Source organism: Ostrinia nubilalis, chromosome 15, assembly GCF_963855985.1.
Source record: "Ostrinia nubilalis chromosome 15, ilOstNubi1.1, whole genome shotgun sequence".
Classification (NCBI taxonomy): domain Eukaryota; kingdom Metazoa; phylum Arthropoda; class Insecta; order Lepidoptera; family Crambidae; genus Ostrinia; species Ostrinia nubilalis.
Genome location: NC_087102.1, coordinates 8,446,306 through 8,463,122, shown reverse-complemented (window position 1 = coordinate 8,463,122; position 16,817 = coordinate 8,446,306). Strand labels below are relative to the sequence as shown.

General features: G+C 41.0%; 3 protein-coding genes across 3 annotated transcripts; 1 reads left to right on the top strand and 2 right to left on the bottom strand.

Annotated features, from left to right (window-relative positions):
- Window positions 1–889: 889 nt before the first annotated feature.
- On the bottom strand, window positions 890–13,794 carry LOC135078887 (V-type proton ATPase subunit H). The gene is made up of 10 exons (XM_063973462.1): window positions 13,609–13,794; window positions 13,443–13,524; window positions 13,188–13,368; window positions 11,531–11,743; window positions 9,194–9,328; window positions 7,843–8,028; window positions 5,505–5,692; window positions 4,735–4,923; window positions 1,994–2,107; window positions 890–1,582 (listed from the first exon to the last, which is right to left on the bottom strand). Exons 1-10 carry the CDS (start codon window positions 13,670–13,672, stop codon window positions 1,507–1,509), a joined length of 1,428 nt encoding a protein of 475 aa, XP_063829532.1. The 5' UTR covers window positions 13,673–13,794; the 3' UTR covers window positions 890–1,506.
- Window positions 13,795–14,144: 350 nt separating this feature from the next.
- Window positions 14,145–15,879, top strand: LOC135078884 (uncharacterized). The gene is made up of 4 exons (XM_063973459.1): window positions 14,145–14,353; window positions 14,437–15,346; window positions 15,417–15,541; window positions 15,684–15,879. The coding sequence occupies exons 2-4, from the start codon at window positions 14,524–14,526 to the stop codon at window positions 15,816–15,818; spliced, it is 1,083 nt and encodes a 360-aa protein (XP_063829529.1). The 5' UTR covers window positions 14,145–14,353; window positions 14,437–14,523; the 3' UTR covers window positions 15,819–15,879.
- LOC135078886 (COX assembly mitochondrial protein homolog) lies at window positions 15,793–16,386 on the bottom strand. Its single transcript, XM_063973461.1, has 2 exons — window positions 16,248–16,386; window positions 15,793–16,165 (listed from the first exon to the last, which is right to left on the bottom strand). Exons 1-2 carry the CDS (start codon window positions 16,300–16,302, stop codon window positions 15,867–15,869), a joined length of 354 nt encoding a protein of 117 aa, XP_063829531.1. The 5' UTR covers window positions 16,303–16,386; the 3' UTR covers window positions 15,793–15,866.
- Between the last annotated feature and the right edge of the window lie 431 nt (window positions 16,387–16,817).

Here is a 16,817-nt window from a genome sequence, read left to right as displayed (position 1 = left end):
ATTTTATTGGCTATCGCATGATATAAAATATTTGCATAGTAATGTTAAGCTACCCACGCTTTCACTTGTTTTTGAAGGAAGAGGTGAAAACTAGAAATTAAAAACTTAAATCCTTGTGATTTTGCGAGAAACGGGTCAAGCCCCAAATTTGAAGTATATTTATCGATAAAATTGTCCCTAGATTTCGCCCTTAAAGTTTGATCACTACATGCCCGGACACACTGTCACAGAATAAGTAATAGTAACACTGTATAGAAAATAAATATAGGACAACAATGGCGAACTCTCGACTAAACCATTTAACACTTCTGTCTATAAATTGTGATTTAACAAAAGACTTGCAATGCGATGACCAAATAAAAGAATTTGCAGCACAAAAATGCAGAAAGGTTAATTTATAAATTATAATTTATTTTACTAATAAATGCATAATAAATAAATAAAATTATTTTTTTGTTTTTTATTTTCTTTTATACAATGTACATCTCTATTTCGGTTTCTCTCTCACCCAAAGGTTACCTGGAAGAGATTGCTACACAGCAATAAGGTCGCCTTTTGTACAACTAATACTTGCGTAGATTTAGGTAATATTTATGTTTTTTGTGCAATAAAAATATATGTATAAGAATAATATATCATTATAGAAACAGTTTTTTGGCATGGCTATTAGTTGAGTACTAAGATAGGCCCCCAAGTAGTTTCAGCCCAGGGCCCCACAAATTCACGATCCGGCCCTGGTCCACTCTGCTGCGCCCTTGGTGGAAAATCGGGGCATACACTGAACAGCGACTTCATAATGCTTCACTCTGGCTCGAATCCTCGTAGATGGAGTCAAATCATAAGTATGGACCTATAAATAGACTTTAAAACTGCTGAATAAAACATCACATTTAGCTATTTTATGGCTTTTTATTCACAATACTGATGCAGCGTGTTACGTTACGTCATAATATCCCACTTCTACATTAAATTTCTACTATACTCGTGAGTTGGACACCCACTATAGAACATCATAAGCATTGTTGAATTACAATTCATCATTTTTATATATCATAGAAGTTACAGGAATGTGCTGATCGACACTTGACATTTTCTAAAATTACAATCCAATTTAACATAAATATTATTTAATTTCAAGAATAACAACAGTAAATATATGCTAGATTTGGATAAACACATAATACGATTGGCTTGCAATATTTATTTACAGCATTCACATTATTAAATAAAATACACGATTTGAGGTTGCTATACATTTACGTTATTTAGGACACAAGTATATTGGGGTACATTGCGAGGTCGATGATTTGTGTAAGGTAAAACGCGACAAATTCAAAGTGTTACATTATTAACAGTATGTACAATATTACCATAGCGCAATGTTCGATATAACTTTAAAGCATAATAACGGTATGTGAAAATGAATAGTTACAAATTGCAAGTCCAGCATACCTTAGATAACTATAACAACAACAAATGACAATATCATTTTATACATTAACATTGTTAGGCCTTCGCGCCGACGACAGTGCCCGCCTGTTTGTCGGTCTGTTCCTTCTCTAGCTGCTTGCCGAGGTATTCCCTGCGAGAATAAATTCAAATTATGTAGTACTCGTAGGTCATTCGGTTGTCTTTTTTTATTCATAAAAAAATACTATAGCTAAAGTCCGGTCGTCGAGCATATAGGCTGTACAGATGACTAGTATTCTTTAACTGCAGCAAGTATAGGGTTCACCACAATAGTTCAACAGTCAATGGGGTTCGAACAAGTAAAAGTTACCCTCAAATCACCAGTTGATTTCTTGACGTAAATTAAAAGTGTTTAGAGTTCAGACTGGCCGACTCGTGTTCCGGGGAACGCGGGTTCGGTCCCCGCCGCCGCTCGACTATTGTGGTGAGCCCACACGTGACACCAGCATATTTAGCTTAGTACGAGTGGCTAACACGGGACTCTTAGTAATTTCTTTGATCTTTAAAAAAAACTTATATTTACCAGTTGTGCACCATCAGTTTCTGGACGGCGAGGAGGGCTTCGTATCTCACGTTGGGGTCTTCGTGGCTGAGGAGGTACATCACGCGCTGCTTGCCGCCAAGTTGCTCGATGATGCTGTAAATAATTACAATGATTGAAGTTAGAATCTTAAATTAATCAACAGTACAGTAACGATCAATGCTAGTATAATGATGATAGATGAGGAAATAGTATTGCGATCGCCCCGCTTCACCGCCGCCCATTTTATGCGCGTCACCATATTTTATACTGTCATGTTGTTGTATGCATCGCCCAGCGAAGCTCCGCCACCCACTCAGCCTATCGCCAGTTTCGTGCCCGCAGACTAAATCCGTTGCGGGTCCAATGACAGTTTAACTTTCCCCCGGGACAAACTTGACCTTCACTGGTTGGGTTTTTATTGGCGGTCAAGCTGTAGATCCTGGCTACACAGGAGTTGCAGCGGTGGGAACGTAAAGGTGGGGACAGTCTAGTTTAATCGTTTGTATACACACTGCTTGCCGCGCGGGTAGTAGTGACGCACGTACTTGCCCACGTCATAGCAGGCCACAGTCAGCACTACGGTGTCGCGGCTAGAGGATTCGATCCCGGGATCCCAAGATCCCGGACGATATTTGATGCCGAGAATGTTATTTCTATTTCATGTTCAAATTAGGGGATTGCCTACATACAATCCCGTAGTCCCGGGATCAGAAAAAAGGTCCGGGATCGAATCCTCTAGTCGCGGCTCTTCTCCAGCAGGTGAACGAACCCACCTACGCAGCAGTTCTTGGCCGCGCTGTACTCAGCAGGACTACACACCGGCACGCATGCGCATATAAATGCTCTGGTGGCCAACAGATGTTGGACTATTGATTTGTAGATGATAGTAACTAACTTTTTCTTTACGATGAAGCCTAGACTGTTTGTATACCTATTACAAAAAAAAAAAAAAAATAACTCATGAGCTATGATACTATCGCACCCTCCCCCCGTAACATGGCATATCAAGAGGGCCAGCCCCCCCCCTGAAGAAGAACCCTAGATACGCCAATGCCGGCACGTCTATATTGACGGTTAAGAATTGTTTATATACTCACTGCTTGCCGCGTGGGTAGTGACCCACGTACGTACACTCGCCCACACCATAGAAGGCTACAGCCGGCACTACAACCCGTAATCAGAAAAAAGGTCCGGGAACAGCTGGTGTACGACGCAGCAGTTCCTGGCCGCGCTGTACTCAGCAAGACTACACACCGACACGTTTCAGATTCGTTTGTATACTCACTGCTTGCCGCGCGGGTAGTGACGTACGTATTCGCCCACGTCGTAGCACGCCACAGCCAGGACCACGGGGTCGCGGCTCTTCTCCAGCAGGTGAACGAGGGTACGCAGCAGTTCCTGGCCACACTATACTCAGCTGGACTTCACACCGGCACGTGTATATTTACGAATCGTGTGTATACTCACTGCTTGCCACGCGGGTAGTGACGTACGTATTCACCCACGTCGTAGCAGGCCACAGCCAGGACCACTGGGTCGCGGCTCTTCTCCAACAGGTGTACGAGGGTACGCAGCAGTTCCTGGCCACACTATACTCAGCTGGACTTCACACCAGCACGTGTATATTTACGAATCGTGTGTATACTCACTGCTTGCCGCGCGGGTAGTGACGTACGTATTCGCCCACGTCGTAGCAGGCCACAGCCAGCACTACGGGGTCGCGGCTCTTCTCCAGCTGGTGTACGAGGGTACGCAGCAGTTCCTGGCCACACTATACTCAGCTGGACTTCACACCGGCACGTGTATATTTACGAATCGTGTGTATACTCACTGCTTGCCACGCGGGTAGTGACGTACGTATTCACCCACGTCGTAGCAGGCCACAGCCAGGACTACTGGGTCGCGGCTCTTCTCCAGCAGGTGAACGAGGGTACGCAGCAGTTCCTGGCCACACTATACTCAGCTGGACTTCACACCGGCACGTGTATATTTACGAATCGTGTGTATACTCACTGCTTGCCACGCGGGTAGTGACGTACGTATTCACCCACGTCGTAGCAGGCCACAGCCAGGACCACTGGGTCGCGGCTCTTCTCCAACAGGTGTACGAGGGTACGCAGCAGTTCCTGGCCACACTATACTCAGCTGGACTTCACACCAGCACGTGTATATTTACGAATCGTGTGTATACTCACTGCTTGCCGCGCGGGTAGTGACGTACGTATTCGCCCACGTCGTAGCAGGCCACAGCCAGCACTACGGGGTCGCGGCTCTTCTCCAGCTGGTGTACGAGGGTACGCAGCAGTTCCTGGCCACACTATACTCAGCTGGACTTCACACCGGCACGTGTATATTTACGAATCGTGTGTATACTCACTGCTTGCCACGCGGGTAGTGACGTACGTATTCACCCACGTCGTAGCAGGCCACAGCCAGGACTACTGGGTCGCGGCTCTTCTCCAGCAGGTGAACGAGGGTACGCAGCAGTTCCTGGCCACACTATACTCAGCTGGACTTCACACCGGCACGTGTATATTTACGAATCGTGTGTATACTCACTGCTTGCCACGCGGGTAGTGACGTACGTATTCACCCACGTCGTAGCAGGCCACAGCCAGGACTACTGGGTCGCGGCTCTTCTCCAGCAGGTGAACGAGGGTACGCAGCAGTTCCTGGCCACACTATACTCAGCTGGACTTCACACCGGCACGTGTATATTTACGAATCGTGTGTATACTCACTGCTTGCCACGCGGGTAGTGACGTACGTATTCACCCACGTCGTAGCAGGCCACAGCCAGGACTACTGGGTCGCGGCTCTTCTCCAACAGGTGGACGAGGGTACGCAGCAGTTCTTGGCCGCGCTCGTTGAGGCGAGCAGCGTTCTCGCGCCAGAACTTGGCCGATTTGTGCACGGGCGACCATTCCAGGCTGGAATAAAAAACAGGCAGTTGGAGATTAGAACAGTAGCATGAGAATCCTACACTTGTATCATCTGTTTAGGAATTAACACAGTTTGGGTTTTGAAAAGTAACATGACAGTTCTACCATTGTTATTAAAAACACTTGTATAGCTTGTTTTTTTTATCCATACTAATGGATTGTATGCAAGTACTTTTTTTTAAAATTTAATGAAAAAGAAAAGGATTTGCAAAACTACATAAAACCTTTGATCAGTGGATGGGGTGGCTGAGAATCGCTATTGTCTCTTCGAACCTTGCACACCCGAAAGCTCACATAATTTCTCCTCTCCGCTTTTGTGGATACTAGGCCTTAGTGACACCTGGACTGTAATATGCTATAGATAGATCGTTCCATCCACGAAGACGCTCCCCACCAAATTTTGGTCGAGGGAAGCGCGGGCTGCTGGGAGTTTGATCCGAGCGTCAGTCGCGAAATTATTGTAGTGTGCGTGTTATTAGCGTGTATCGAGAACACTCAAACATTAGCGGATGAATGGTAGGGCGCGTCCTTCTGGATGTAACGATCTATAATGAAATACGTGCACGCACCGTCCGCTCTTGACCTCGGTGGCGTACTGGTCGAAGGAGCTGAGGTCCTGCACGGAGGCCTGCAAGCGCTCGTTGAGGAAGTCCACGTCATTCATGATGTCCTCGTCGTCTGAACGCTTCTGCTCTAAGATGGACAGCTGCTTGAGCACCTTGCACTGGACCATGGCGATGCAGTGCTCTTTGGCGACCTGTAAATTATAAAAAATACTTCAATGTTTCTGAGGTTCGAAATTATGAAGTCTACCAATTCAATACCACGAGTTTTCTTAATCGATCGTAATGGTTGTAATTCTTATAAACTATTCCCTGAATATTGGATAAGACTAGGGGTTAAGGCGGTGAGCAAAAAGTAAATATTTTTTAATTTCGAGATTTTAAGGATTCTAAAAAAATAAGTTTTTAACATCTTTCGACTGGCGTACTTACACGCCAGTTTTAATGACAAAATAAATAACTATATGCATGAAACTTAAGACCGGCCACTTAACACTAAGAGAGCTGCTGTTTGCCAACCCTTGATCTGGCTGGACTAAGCTCCTGGTTCCTATTTATGTCACCCGTGAATGCCCGTGATCTAGGTTTAGATCTAGTTTGCACTTACCTGCGAGTCCTCAGGCTTCTCAATCAAGTTGCGGAAGACGGCGAGCACGATGTGCGTGACCTTTTCCTTGACGGAGTCGCTCAGGATGTCCGCCAGGATCGAGATGGCGTTGAACTTGTTCATCTTCTCAGCCAGCAGCGGGTCGAAGGTTAAGGGTTCCTTGTCAGGACTACGGAACCCTAAAAAGACCTTACCTGCGAGTCCTCAGGCTTCTCAATCAAGTTGCGGAAGACGGCGAGCACGATGCGCGTGACCTTCTCCTTGACGGAGTCGCTCAGGATGTCCGCCAGGATCGGGATGGCGTTGAACTTGTTCATCTTCTCAGCCAGCAGCGGGTTGAAGGTTAAGGGTTCCTTGTCAGGACTACGGAACCCTAAAAAAACCTTACTTGCGAGTCCTCAGGCTTCTCAATCAAGTTGCGGAAGACAGCGAGCTCAGGATGTCCGTCAGGATCGCGATGGCGTTGAACTTGTTCATCTTCTCAGCCAGCAGCGGGTTGAAGTTTAAGGGTTCCTTGTCAGGACTACGGAACCCTAAAAAGACCTTACCTGCGAGTCCTCAGGCTTCTCAATCAAGTTGCGGAAGACAGCGAGCACTATGCGCGTGACCTTCACCTTGACGGAGTCGCTCAAGATGTCGGCCAGGATCGGGATGGCGTTGAACTTGTTCATCTTCTCAGCCAGCAGCGGGTTGAAGGTTAAGGGTTCCTTGTCAGGACTACGGAACCCTAAAAAGACCTTACCTGCGAATCCTCAGGCTTCTCAATCAAGTTGCGGAACACAGCGAGCTCAGGATGTCCGTCAGGATCGCGATGGCGTTGAACTTGTTCATCTTCTCAGCCAGCAGCGGGTTGAAGTTTAAGGGTTCCTTGTCAGGACTACGGAACCCTAAAAAGACCTTACCTGCGAGTCCTCAGGCTTCTCAATCAAGTTGCGGAAGACGGCGAGCACCGATGCGCGTGACTTTCTCCTTGACGGAGTCGCTCAAGATGTCGGCCAGGATCGGGATGGCGTTGAACTTGTTCATCTTCACCGCCAGCAGCGGGTTGAAGTTTAATGGTTCCTTGTCAGGACTACGGAACCCTAAAAAGATCTTACTTGCGAGTCCTCAGGCTTGTCAATCAAGTTGCGGAACACAGCGAGCTCAGGATGTCCGTCAGGATCGCGATGGCGTTGAACTTGTTCATCTTCTCAGCCAGCAGCGGGTTGAAGTTTAAGGGTTCCTTGTCAGGACTACGGAACCCTAAAAAGATCTTACTTGCGAGTCCTCAGGCTTCTCAATCAAGTTGCGGAAGACAGCGAGCTCAGGATGTCCGTCAAGATCGCGATGGCGTTGAACTTGTTCATCTTCTCAGCCAGCAGCGGGTTGAAGTTTAAGGGTTCCTTGTCAGGACTACGGAACCCTAAAAAGATCTTACTTGCGAGTCCTCAGGCTTCTCAATCAAGTTGCGGAAGACAGCGAGCTCAGGATGTCCGTCAGGATCGCGATGGCGTTGAACTTGTTCATCTTCTCAGCCAGCAGCGGGTTGAAGTTTAAGGGTTCCTTGTCAGGACTACGGAACCCTAAAAAGATCTTACTTGCGAGTCCTCAGGCTTCTCAATCAAGTTGCGGAAGACAGCGAGCTCAGGATGTCCGTCAGGATCGCGATGGCGTTGAACTTGTTCATCTTCTCAGCCAGCAGCGGGTTGAAGGTTAAGAGTTCCTTGTCAGGACTACGGAACCCTGAAAAGACCTTACCTGCGAGTCCTCAGGCTTCTCAATCAAGTTGCGGAAGACAGCGAGGACGATGCGCGTGACCTTCTCCTTGACGGAGTCGCTCAAGATGTCCGCCAGGATCGGGATGGCGTTGAACTTGTTCATCTTCTCAGCCAGCAGCGGGTTGAAGGTCAGCACCCACAGGCAGAACACCAGCTGGTATTGCACCTAAGATATAAAAGTAAGATAAGAAAAACTTAATCTATATCTATAAAAGCGAAAGGTCACTGATTGACTGACTGACTCATCGTCGTCACGAAATCTAAGAAACTCTGCAAGTGCTAGCCTAGGAGTCTCAAATTTTGCATGGGGGTTCTTTTTAGAACGTAGGTGCTCACTAAGACGGGATTTTACAAAATTCAACCCCTAAGGCAGTAAAACGGGATCCACGCGTATAAAGTCGCGGGCGGCCGCTAGTTCAGTATACAAAAAACAACAAACAAAAGTTGTAGTACAACATACATTTCATAAAGATAAACTATTCTGAAGAGGCATAAACCGCCCCGCCCGCTCAGCAAAAATCGCAACATAACACAAACGTCATGTCACAAAATAGGAATCCATTTCGTGGTCATGTCGAGAAGCTGGTTTTCAGCGGGAACCAACGCGTAGTAGTTTGCTTTGCAATAATTATGCTTTTAAAAAGCGCTTTTTCACGCCCTAGGTAAACTGCCACTGCTGCAGGAAATGTGCGCTAGTGCTGAGAAGAAGCAGCGCATGAAACTCAAATCACTATTGTCAGCCTCTATTTTAGGTTCACAAATGGCTAAGCAGTTCATTTATCATAACATTATCAAATATGTTTTATTTTCTAAGAGGGATAAAAGTTTAATTACAAAATAATCAAGTTTTCATTGCATTCGTCATTTGGTTTACTTCAAAGATTATCTACTTGATAAGAAAAATACCCACAGGACGAAACACAATATTATTCGACCTTTGAGTTCAATACTGACTGCTGCACAATAAACAACGTAATTGACTTTGAATGGGTCAATCAGGACCCCTTTTATGTTTCTCAACTAGCATTGCACAGAGCTCTAACCAGGCGTTCTAAATAAAGAGGATCGCATATTTTCATCTACAATGCAGAAGCTTTTGGCCTGCATATTACCTGATGCAACATTGTTGTTATGGCGACAGAATTGGGTAAGATTGTGGTAGTTAGCCAGGCGAACTAGTTATACACCAACCAAACCAAGTAGAAAATTTCGCCCTCACTGGGAATCGAGCCTGAGACCCGTTTACTTGTTTGATCATTATCACTTTCGCGGTCGAGTATTTTCATTTTACTATAAGTTTCAGTGAAAACCTACTGAATAGCAAAATTTACCTGGAAGTTAACCCTTGAAGCGAGGATGGACAGCAAGGTGGAGATGCCATCTACCGACAGGAAGGCGAAGCGGTACTCATCGGTGCGCAGCATCATCTGCAGGCAGCGCGCTACCGACTGGATGTAGTCGTTGTTCTGTGCAAGTCGTTATAAAAACGTATTAAAATAAATACCAATACCCTGATCAACATAGGAGCCGTTAGGTTTAAATGAATTTGAGGTTGAAAATAAATTTTACCCACCAAAGATTGAGGATCATTGAAGATTTTAACGAATATTAAAAGAAAACACAAGTTGAGCATAGAGGACCACAAAGGTTTTATAGAGATGTTAAAATATTTAAAAAAGTAAATTTTACCTTTTGGAAGATATTTGAGTCATACATTATAAATTATAATGCATAATAACAATATTTATCTGTTTTTTCGATCACTATTTAATAAAAGTGACGAATAATAAAATAAATACATATGCAGATAGAATGCATGCTACATACAGCCATGTACAATTTGCAGCTACGTCGTAACTGCAGATGGAATCACAAATAGAAGAGAAGAAGATTTTTTCATTGTTACGTACCTAGTAACTTTTCAGAGTAGAAAGACAATAATTTAAACTCATAAAATATAAATTTCCACAAAAGCTACATGGATATAACAGACGCTAAATAAAGCAAGTTGTTACATAATAAAACAGACTTTATACATAAGCTTTTTCATTCCTTGTAATTTTGTAATGACATATTAGCGAAAATAGTAAATTATGCGAGCAAGCATGCAAATGGTTAATGAGTAATGTTATAAGTAAAAGTTATAAATGTTAGAAAATACATCACATTTTAGTAATTATTTCACATTTTATATTTTTTTCATATCTCAACGGTTTACCCACATTTCTGTTAGACACATCCTAGATCTACGACAGTTGTATAGGATTATTTTCGTGTTTCTATGTAGAGTACCTGATGCAGACCAGGCGGCAAGTCCTCATGGGGTTTCAGTTCGTCGAAAGAGCTGTAAAGGCTCGAATATTTCTCAGGGCCCTCGGCCGTGGCGGTCTTCTCCTTGTGCTGATGGTGTTTGGTGATCTTTTCGACGGCGAAATGCTCTTTCTCATGCGCCAACATAACCTGCTCAGCCTGTGCTAACTCGGCGGACATTTTCTCCGCCTTGCCAGAAAACAAACCTTTCAGTCGCGGTACTTGCCTCTACGCCCCACGATGCGTGATACTTGCGGATGATACTCACAACGTTAAGTTTCAGTGGTTTAGAACACAATGATACTGTTATTGCAGACAGCAGAAATTCTACTAAATTACGTTAAAAATTAAAGTTGTTACATGAATATTGTGATTTTGTCTAATTTTTTAACTACTTTGTTGTTATACTAGGTGCCTACTATGGCGTGATAAAATTAAACAGAAATGAACATAAATGAAAAACGTAAGTGACTTTAAAAACATTTTATAAATTACATTACATATGTATCGTCTAACTATATGGCTTATCTATTGATGAAATACATAGTTTTAGCCTACCTTGTAATAAAGTAAATGATGAGTAAATCTTGAGGTGCAGCAATAACAATGTAAATGAGATGATTGATGAATGCGAAATAATTACGAACTTTTTCTACTGTGACGCCCACCTGGAAATGCTTTCGAGCTAAGATACCAACCAATAGTGGCAATATTTGTGTGTTTCAATATTTACATACTTGTATGGTTTTTCAACATTTATTGGCCTAGTACTTACATACTTTAGTTTGCAATTTAGTAAAGTAATAGCTGTGCATGTTTTTGGTTTTATTTGTTAATTGTGTGATGTTAGTGAAGTAGATAGCATGATTATTTTAATCATATACATTAGAAAAGATTACTTGAATTAAAAAAATCAATGGGGTGGTGACTATTGAATTCTTTACACAATGAAGTCTTAGTAGATATAACTAGGTAATTTTACAAAATCCTTTAGTACTTGAATTAATATAAAAGGAGTTTTGTGATAATTAAAAAAAACTGTAAAGCTGTTCCTATCATTTAAAAAAATGATGAAATAGAAATTATAAAGAAAAAGAAACAAAAAATATTAGTGAAATTAGCAAAGCATTAGTGATGGTATGGTGTAATGATCCCCAGCTTGACAATACACAATAAAATCACAAAAACAAATCAAAATCAACTTAGACATGCTATAAAACCTCATGCAAAAATTGCTATTGATTTAACTTTAATACTATCAGTAATATTTTGCATGCAGGCACTTTGTTCTAAATTACAACTGACAAAAATGTTTAAAAACTTTCTAATAAGAATTACAGATTATTGAGTGTTCTTACGTTCATCTTGAGTTGGTCCTTCAGCCATGAGAGGTAGAAATGCAAGTCACTCTTGTCCATCAGCTGAGGGTGCCAGCAGGCGAGCTTGGCAATGATACGCGCAGTCATGTGCTGCACAAACTCATCCTGGCGATTGAGCAGGTTCAAAAATGGCTGCCACACATTATTTATGTATCTATTTTCGCGGAAAATCTTCACTCTGGATTTATCCTCCTATAAATAAAATAAATATAGATCAAATATTGTATAAACCTACCATGAAACTTGTTTGTGTTATTTGCCGAGAGATGTCACTGCTCTTTGAGACGCGTAAAGCTGTACCGCGGTGTCCAGATTTTTTTCCCTGGCTTTATATACCTGGAGTATTTTGACATCTGTTAACCTTTGACAACCTTTGTGAACCATTGACAACCTGTGTCAAGCAATAAATTGTCACCTACATATTGACGTCTTATTTATACCTAGATAAGAGTCCCTTAAGTGCGCTGAGAGTATCCGTGGTTTATTCATGGTCCTTCGAGCCGGATATCATCAGGAAGCTGATGTCCATTGGGCACTGGTAACGGTGCAGGTGCCGCGATTACACTTCGTGCATTTTTGGAGGGGGGTGACGTCCTGGACAGTGGATCGCTGTCACAAACAGGACAGGTCAAGAAGCTGGGTCAGCTAGGAGCTGCTGACATCAGTTTGACAGTACCAGCTGTGGTGCTGTCAGGGCAACCAACTGGTTGAGGAAGATCAGGAGATGATGATGGTGGTGCTGCGCTGAGGTGGCGCCATCTGATGGAGACACGATCGGAGCCCTAAGGGATTCGTGCTGGAGCCCTAAGGAGTTCGGGTTCGGAGCCCGAAGAAGTTCGTGTTGGATGAAGAGTTCGCCGTCTATTGTGATAGTGTGTGAGTGAAACGGATACAACTGTGAGTACTCTTTTAGCATTTTATTATTGAGAAGAAGATTGAAGGATTTTGGACTTTATTTACACTAGAAATTTAACTTGGGAAATTTAAACTGTTTATATTAACTTAGAAAAATTTTAGAAATAATTTTAGGACTTAGAATAGTTTTTGAAAAGCGGTTGCTACGGGGGACCTATGCCCGATTTCTGTCAGAGTTGTCAAAGACTTAGAATTTTTTAGTATTTTTGGAAGTTTGTTTACATTTCAATTTTAACTGTCATTTATGATGGAACGTTTAGAGAACTGTCAGTTTGACCTCGCGTCAAGGATAAAAAAAGCTAAGACGAATTTCCAAAAAGGTCCGAATGAGCGTTTGACAAAGGAGTATTTAGAGGGCAAGTTGGAACTACTTGAAGGTTTGCACCGTTTGTGTTTCATAATAAATAAAAATATTTATTACTATGTATTACATGGTAGTGTGCTTTACCTGATCAGTTGCACTTTGTGTGTGGGAAATGATATCAGTAAAAACAATTAATAAAAAACCTCAGGTAATGAAAAATATCATAGGAAAAAATATTTTGATGTGTTGACATGTCTCTGAGATTTGATGTTTAGAATTATATGTGTATGTATAACTCTGTTTATCAGTTATCTAATTGCAATCAACATTAAAAATTGCAAATATTTGATAATTTGATGAGGGATGACAGGTTATGCATTACTTGAGTTCAGACAATAATAATGAGATATTGCTTACCGAGAGAATGTCATCAATCAGCACCAGGACATACTGGATTGTGTGATCCTTGCTGATATGGGTCAGCAGGTTGAGGAACACTTCGGCACAGGTGTCGGGATTCTTGTCGGGCAGATCCTTGTGCCCGCGTTGATCCAAGTTCACGATGAAGTCATGGTCACGCTGGGTGATCATTTGCGATCTAATAAGGCAAATTTAATACGAATTAAAGGGTTGGAACACACATTTATGACGTAATTTACGATCAATACTCACTGCAAGTAAGATTGCCAATTAATTTGGGATTGACGGATTTCGCTGGCTCGAATTTGCAACACACTGGTAGCAGCAATCATATCTAGAAATTATAACACAAACCATATTAACTAGGTGCGCAAAACAAGACTTCAGGAATAATACAAAGTATATCTCAGAACCTTACCGATTTTATCATCTCCAAGCGTGGGTATGAGTTTGCTCACACTTTCATCGTTAATATTAGCCATTTTGGCTATAAAATCTAATCCCGCTATGAAATTGGGATAGAATTCAGGGAATTCTTGGATTTACAAAATCGAAAAGCAGACAGCCTCAGCTGAGAGGTCTTGTGACTGTATTAAGTGAAGTGAGCTACCATTACTGTGATAATTATTTTCTTACCTTCTCTTATGAATACTCTTCTCGCTGAAAGAAAACGAGATAGCAATATTAGATTTTATGTTGTCGACACTGATTAGCATCGATAATATTGCAACCTACTAAAAAAATGACATTTGTGATTTGTGTTGATATTCGTTCGGAAATTTATTACCTACATTCGTTTAAAATATTTTTATTTAATCGACCGTATCTTTAATAATTTAAATTGGTATATGCTATATTTTTATTCTAAAATATTATGATTCATTCTAAAAAATATAGGTAAATACTCTGATTATTTTGAATAAATTTCACATCATAATACAAAAATGTCATGTTATGTCAAATGTCAAATTTTCGCAAAAAAACATTGAAAATTGTAAATAATTTTCATGACTTTGTAAATTCGTGGAAAATGTATGTTATTAATATTGTGTGAAAGTCAAGAAACATTTCAAAGTGAATTTAAGAAAAGTTAAAAGACTTACGATTAAACTTGTCTTCCACCTTCTTTGACAAATTCATGTTTGCTATTTACACAACAACCGGTAAGCTAAAACGTGCAAGAATTTTGTTTATCTTAGTTCATAATCACTCTGTTTATTACTTCACAGTATTTTTTTTATTACAGTTTCATATTTTACGCTATTTACTCGGAACCGTGACGTGACACATCGGCCGTAAATAAATTTGGAAACTGGCCAGCGCTTTTGTCATCATGACTTCTTCCCAATCAGATGATTGTCAAAGTAATGACCCAAATAACTTATTTCCGAAGGCAATTGAATCATTACGGTTTCCATTAGATAGTACTATGCGGATTATATTCACTGGGTATTTCAATGGCTTTAATGTTGAAGTGAGATCATCTGAAGAAATGGCCATGCTACATCATATGGGGTGTTTTGGGAAAGGTTCGCTGTCTCGCTCTAAACCCAAAGTAATACAAAATGATGACAGCCCAAGTATGATGAGAAAGAGACAGTTTCTTAAAAGGACTGACTGGCAGAAAAAGTTTAGTAAGTCGAAGGACACACAAGAGTCTGATACATTTTTCAGAGACATAGATGAGCTCACAGCAAAGATTATAAGAGATAGTGAGAAGAGTAAAAAGAAAGATGTCATAGATTTGGTGTCCAGTGATGATGAGGGAGAAGCTTGTGAATCGGGGGAGGAAATTCCTGTACCTATTAACATGGATGCATTTAGTACTTGTGATAAACAGGATCTTGTGGTTATTGCTCCAGACAGTGATTCAGAAGGAGATAACTACTTTGCCAATTTTAAACCTAAATGTTGCCTCAATAAAGTGAAGGTGCCAGAGAAATTAATGTTGACACCTTGTGAGGCATTCTTCTTATCATATGGGCTAGGCTGCTTACAAATCCTGAATAGTGATGGAAAAGTGTTAAGTACAGACCAGTGTTGGCAACTGTTTTTGAATATAGACTTCATGTTCATTCCAAAATATGTAGTATATCATTATTTTAGATCTAAAGGATATATTGTAAAGCCTGGGATTAAGTTTGGTGGAGATTACTGTAAGTTGTGTTCTTTTCAGTTTTAAGAAATTACATGCAACCTCATTCTAATAAGATTTGTTGTTTTTAGTGTTGTACAAGGAAGCTCCAGGAATTATGCATGCAGATTACATTGTAGTGATCAAATGTGAGGAAGAACAGACTGACTGGGTTACCCTTCTTGGTCATCTAAGAATGGCAACTACAACAGTAAAGGTAAAGAATTTCATTTCAGGCTGTAATCAGAGCTAAGACTTTTAGTTTGATGTAACTATAATAAAAATAATTGATATAGTAATGTAGCTTTTGAATTTAGTAAATAAGAATACCTACCTTCTTAAGTATTTTTCTTTTACAGGAAATTATGCTAGCAGAAGTAAAAAAAACAGATATGGATGTCGTAGATATTCCTGACAATCTAAATGTTTACAGTGTACGGGAAATTGTGTTATCAAGAAAAATGCCAATTGCAATAAACGAAGATGATGATTAAACAATTTTTGTATTTACACTACATAACAACTACATTAAATTATAAACTTTATGCTCTTCTAGTAGCTTTCTTTATTCCAGTTCTTCTATATTCACTACGCTCCTTCAAATATTCTTCGGTGCATAGCTGTTTAAACTCATCATTTCTATACCAAGCTGTGATACAATCTTTTAGAGCTGAATTTTGCTTTCTACATTTTACCACCATTAGTAGTGAAGACTCTTTACAGCACTGTTCAAAATCAAAAACTTCTTTTGGGCATTTCTCTACTTTTGCTTTTTCTCTCATGAGCTTTGGTATCACGACCTCTATTTCAACTTTCCTCAGACTCCTATCATCTGGATCACCTGGAATAAAGTATTTTTTATGATAATACACTTGTCGATTACTAAAGGATTTTCTTTTAACTCCTGCTAACGTCATGCATACCTAAACCGTGCGGCCCGTCAGCGAATTTCGGTGGAAGTACCGATTTATTAGACATGACTTGTGTTAAATTGGGTATTTATTTTAAATAAATTTCCGTAAAAATGAAATTAATCCAAATTTTTGGGCTCTGCGCGCATGATAAGATCACAGATTAGACAGGTGTCAACAAACCACTTGCCAAAAAAATTTTTTTTTAATTCTCCGCTCATTGAGATAGAAGAAAGAAACGTTTTACAGTGTAACGGCCGGTTCACACATGTCTCCGTTTTACTGTTCCGTTTTATCGTGTACGTTTTTTTTCATTTTGTAGCAATTACAAATTGCTATTTTTTCAGGGGTTCCGCCGTTTTTTTATGTACAATTGTAGCACAATCATGAAGTCATTTCATTGAAATTAAAATTGCAACTTTTTGTAACTTATCTACGGGAGCAGTTTTCTTTAATTTCGAAATGGTTTTATGCGCGAAATAACTAAATACAAAATGTAAAATGCTGAAACGAAGAGATTTCACAATATCGAGTCATTTCTATTCTGCACATTCAGCTCATGCCCTAATGGAGGCTAGGCTT

Bases quoted from the DNA above. Each gene is read 5' to 3' on its own strand.
- LOC135078887 (XM_063973462.1), bottom strand. From the start codon at position 13,672: ATGGCTAATATTAACGATGAAAGTGTGAGCAAACTCATACCCACGCTT. The intron at 13,369-13,442 runs GTGAGTATTGAT...TTGCCTTATTAG, and splicing joins AATTGGCAATCTTACTTGCA to ATCGCAAATGATCACCCAGC. The intron at 8,029-9,193 runs GTAAATTTTGCT...TTTATATCTTAG, and splicing joins CTTCAAGGGTTAACTTCCAG to GTGCAATACCAGCTGGTGTT.
- LOC135078884 (XM_063973459.1), top strand. From the start codon at position 14,524: ATGACTTCTTCCCAATCAGATGATTGTCAAAGTAATGACCCAAATAAC. The intron at 15,347-15,416 runs GTAAGTTGTGTT...TGTTGTTTTTAG, and splicing joins TAAGTTTGGTGGAGATTACT to TGTTGTACAAGGAAGCTCCA. The intron at 15,542-15,683 runs GTAAAGAATTTC...TTTCTTTTACAG, and splicing joins TGGCAACTACAACAGTAAAG to GAAATTATGCTAGCAGAAGT.
- LOC135078886 (XM_063973461.1), bottom strand. From the start codon at position 16,302: ATGTCTAATAAATCGGTACTTCCACCGAAATTCGCTGACGGGCCGCAC. The intron at 16,166-16,247 runs GTATGCATGACG...ACTTTATTCCAG, and splicing joins TGACGGGCCGCACGGTTTAG to GTGATCCAGATGATAGGAGT.